Source organism: Pteropus alecto, unplaced genomic scaffold (genome assembly GCF_000325575.1).
Source record: "Pteropus alecto unplaced genomic scaffold, ASM32557v1 scaffold67, whole genome shotgun sequence".
Lineage (NCBI taxonomy): Eukaryota > Metazoa > Chordata > Mammalia > Chiroptera > Pteropodidae > Pteropus > Pteropus alecto.
The window spans coordinates 10,021,026-10,025,517 of record NW_006441061.1 but is presented as its reverse complement, the minus strand read 5'-3'; the positions used below and the strand labels follow the sequence as shown (position 1 = coordinate 10,025,517).

Here is a 4,492-nt window from a genome sequence, read left to right as displayed (position 1 = left end):
GCGCTTCCCACGGCCCCCGCCCGCCGCCTCGCGGTGGGGGCGGGGCGCGGGCTCCAGCCCCTTTGAAATTTGAGTCTCGCTACCAGCAAGTTCGGAATCTCGAGACACCGGATCCTCTGCTCAAAATGTTTTCTCCGGAGGTGGAAGGAGGGTGGCGGGGACGCCGGGCTCGGGGCCGACGCGCCGCGGAGGAGACGCTCTGCCGTTGCTGGGATTCTAAACTATTTATCGTGTGTCTATATTTGTGGGTGAAGTTTGTGCGCCTGATTTTTTTTTTTTGGTTTTGTTTGGGAAATATTGTGCGTGGTCGATGTGATTATGGGGGGGAGATGCATTTTTTTTTCTTAGTCTTAAAACTAAAAACTTGAGTCTGTCATTTCTTGGTTGCACTGAAAACACCGCCCAGCCCGATGGCTTCCCCGCGCTCTTTCCTCTGCTCCTGATTGTCTTCCTCTCCTTTCTCTCTCCCGTCCTGTCTTCCTCTTGCTCCCCTCCCCCACCTCCGCCCTCCCCTCCCTTTTCCCTCTCTCACACTCTCTCACGCACACACACAATTCCGTGTGAGCTTCGGAAGCCGCAGGCCTCCTCCCCCTTCGGTGACAGGCCACCATCCCTAAACCTGCTGGTTTGGCGGTTTCCGCGGGAGCCTGGGTGCTCGGGTGTGGCGGTAATTGAGGGGGGTGGGAGGGACCATACCTTTTCTAAGTGAGTTCTATTATAGTTAACAGTCGGTTGCACACTTTTTAAAAAAAGTAAATGGATTTGCCACAATTAAATGTCATAACATTTATGACAGAATATAAAATATTAACATATTTTAAGCCAAGTTTTAGGTGTATTTTTTGAATCTTGATTATAAACCCAATTTTAAAGGGCGTTGTATCCAGCGTTGTGTAGGCAACAGTGTACCCATATTTATATTTTTATAAAATACCTATAAGACTGTGAATCTCTCGTGCTCGTTGCTGAGTGAGTTGAAGGACCGTTTGCCCCTCTTCAGCCTCCCAGAGTTTCAAGAACCCGATTCGAATCCCCAAATTCTGCCATGGGGGAGGGGCCGCCAGGAGCCGGCTGGGGGACCTGGGCTGGAGGCGGTGCTTCCGTGTCACTTCTGTCCGGAATAGCGCCCTTCCCGGTCTCCGCGGTTCCAATTCTCTATGCAGCCCCACACCCCTTGTTGTTTTGATCCTGAGAAATAAAAGGAGGCTGAATTATTCAAATTTAAATGAGGCTTCCTGGGTAGAAGTGCTGCTGACCCTTCGTGCAAAAATGGGGAGCACTTGAGGACACAGGTGGGTGGAGGCCCTTTGTGCGTGGCCGGTCAGATACGACTGTCATCTGTGGCTTGATAGAAAACCCTGTATAAGAAGAATATATCGATAATGTCAGTGAAACAAGCAGACATTGAAACTAAGCACAGATTACTCCAAAAGGAGTTCTTCTGTATATTTTTTCTAGATGCAAATACCTTTTTAATTATGTTAATTAATGTTAAGACTTTCTAGGCTCATGGAAGCTGTGTGTGGGTCCCAGTATGGTCACTTCTAACTGGATGGAGTCTGCAGCACATTCCTGAGTGTACGATATACTTGTAGCGCAGCGTGAAAAATTTATAAATAAATTTTTCATCGATCTTTTTACATTAAAAAAAAAAAGATTTGGTGGTTCTTCTTGGGCTTGGCATCCAGGACGAGGGTCAGGCTGCGACATGCTGTCTGTGGGTGACGTCTGCACAATGCTTGGCTTGTTGTCACCTAAAGACGGAGCCTGGTAAACGCTCCGGGCTGCGCTCCATTGCCAACCCGAGCCGGCCACGTACAGGACTTGTGAGGTGTCAGGGCCAAGAGCGACACCCAAGAGTAGCCCATTTCTCCTGTTCCCTGGCAAAGAAGCTGAGGCCTCATGGGAAGGTCAGCCGGAGCTCCACCACCCCCGACCCCCTGCCAGCTCGAAACCGGGTCCTCGGGCCAGCTCGCTGTGGGATTATGCCGACCGCCTGCTGCACAGAGGGCTTCTCTTAAATTGGGAACATCATAGATGCTCACTCCTGACAAGTGAAAGGCCCCTTTCTCCCCTGTGGCCCCTGGCGGCGTCTAGGAGCTCAGCAGGCCAGCGGGCCCTGGAGCTGGCCACCCCTGGAAGACCACAAACCCTGAGCTGTACTGGGGTGAAGGTTGCATCCGGGTCTGTTGGTGTGGAGTGGGTGTCTCCCAAGAGAGAAGCAGAGACCTGGGCCCACTCCCAAGATGCCTAAGGGGCTGTGTAGGGGGAGGGGCGGTGGGAGGGCACCCCTGTGGCAAAAGGAGACAGGGCAGGGGGCTCCGACCTCTGTGGCCCCTCTGCAAGTAGCCTACGGGTAAGGAAGGGTGGCGGTCACACCGCCCTCCCTGGGCTGGGAGCCCTCTGCGCCTTCTGTGTTCCCACTTTGTGTCTCCTGCTCTGCTCTGCCCTTGAGCTTTTCTGAGCCCGCTTTCTCTTGGTTTTGCAGGCACTTACTGTCCCCCAGCTGGCCTGCTAGACGGGCCAACTCCACCCTGAGACACCTGCAGAGGTGAGTGGAATGTTGGATGCAAATGAGCTCCCAGGAGGTGGTGTCCAGCTAGTGCTCAAAGGCTATCATGGGAAGACCTGCCCCAAGCCTGCGGGGCAAGTGGGCTGGGGGTGTCAGCCGGGGGTGCCTGGTCTCGACAAGGATAGTGGTAAAGAACTTGGAGGTTGGGGTACCTAGAGAATAAGTCAGGCCTGGGCACTGTGAGACCTTCACGGATGTGGCAGTGATGCCTCCTGTTCCCAGCAAGGACTTTACCCACAGCACGGAGGGGAAGCTTCTGCTTGCTCTCTGCCTGCTGGCGGGGGTTGGGGACACCGCTTGACACCTGACGGGCACTCTCCTTAAAGTTCTCCCAGCAGCCAGTGGAGCCTGGGCCCTGGGATGCTTCCCAGGCACCTGTCTGCCACCTGGCGAGACCGAGTAGCTCCGGGTCCTCTCTTCTGAAAGCATATTGGGCTGAGAAAGGCTTTGCTTCTCACAGGAGGGACCGTTTTTTCTCCAGTGTGGACAAAAAGGAAGCCAGGCCCTGCTCAGCCCCACGTGGGTGGGAGGCTGGTGGCATCTGCTGCCTTCCAGCCTGGGTCTTGCCAGCAGTGGAACTCGGGGTGCGGCCCGGGAAACACTGGCCTCCCTTTCAGTGGGCAAAGCCTTAGGTTGGCCGCCAAAGCCAAAGTCAGTCCCCCACCATGGTGGGGCGGGCAGCATACAGTGCAGGCTCCTGCTCAGGGACCTCCGTGCTCAGCACACGGGAGTTGACGCCAACTGCAGCAAGTGAGTCGGTGGTGTCACCTGGGAGTTCCCAGGCAGCAATCAGGGCTGGGAATGTCTTTTCAAGACTTTTTGTGGCCAGGGCAAGCAGGAAGGCAAGGCCCTCTGGGACCTGCAGGTGTGTGGGGGCCAGGTGACAATCCCAGCCAGGGGCACTCAGAAGACCTAGGGTAGAGGGTTGGGCAAGCAGGGGCTGGGTCACTGGGACCCAGTGGTTGCCATGGAGAAAGGAGACAGACCAGATGGACGAGGGCAGGGCCCACCCCGCTCCCCAGCCAGGAGCGTCAGGGTGTCCTGTCCAACTGTCTGTCCCTCTGACCTGACCCTGGCCAGACGCAGGCAGCATTTACTGTTGGAATGAATGCCAGAGAGACCAGGAAGTGCAGAGAAGTGGTCAGCCAGGGACAGTGATGCCTAAAGGCAGAGGCAAGGGGCCAGAACAGAACTGGCCCGGGGGACAGGACCTGGAGGCCAGGACCAAGGGCCAAGGGCCAGACAGACAGGTTAGGAGGAGGACGGGAGGGGGCGGCCCTCTGGGTCTGTCCCCAAAGGCCTTGCAGCTCAGCACAGGCGGGAACAGACTGGGGTGCACCTGTGCCCGGGGACACAGCCCTGCGTCCCGGCCTTGAGGGAGTGCCTCCTGATGCTGGTGGCACCGGGTCCTCGAGACCCCCAAGGGCAGGAAAGTAGGCTGGGGCTGGGACAGCTGAGGGACAAAGCCTGAGGCCAGAGTGTGAGGGCGCAGGCCATAGGGGCCCCTGGGAGGTCTGGGAACAGCCAACGACTCCTCCCGGGGCCTCCAGCACGCCCCCCACTTGGGGCTTCGGGTCTCGGGAGGCCTCCCTCCCCACGGCCCGCCGCACACTCCGCCTCGGTGGCCTGGGCTCCCCTCCCCTCGCCGGGCGCATTCTTCTACTCTACGTCGGACCGTCCCTCCGCGCGTCCGTCTGTCGGTCTTTCTTCTCTCGCCCCCTCCAAAGCCGCGGCCCCCATTCATTCCCGAGGCCTCTGCCCTTTCCTCCGCGGGTCCCCGCTCGGCGAGCAGCTGCTATGCTAATGAGGGCGGGGGGGCGGGGACCCGCGGGCAGGAGCTGGGGGCGGCAGGGTAGGAGCCGCAGGGAGGGCGGCGGGGCAGCCTGACTCTGGGGAGGGGAGGGGAGTCTAGGGGGTCCG

The 4,492-nt window shown here is 57.8% G+C and overlaps 1 protein-coding gene across 1 annotated transcript in view; it reads left to right on the top strand.

Annotated features, from left to right (window-relative positions):
- Window positions 1-2,538, top strand: part of NRARP (NOTCH regulated ankyrin repeat protein) — a 3,029-nt gene extending 491 nt beyond the window's left edge. The window contains exon 2 of the mRNA XM_006918230.2: window positions 2,489-2,538. Within this exon, the coding sequence (XP_006918292.1) occupies window positions 2,489-2,538 (50 nt within the window). The remainder of the gene's footprint in view (window positions 1-2,488) is intronic.
- Window positions 2,539-4,492: the final 1,954 nt, after the last annotated feature.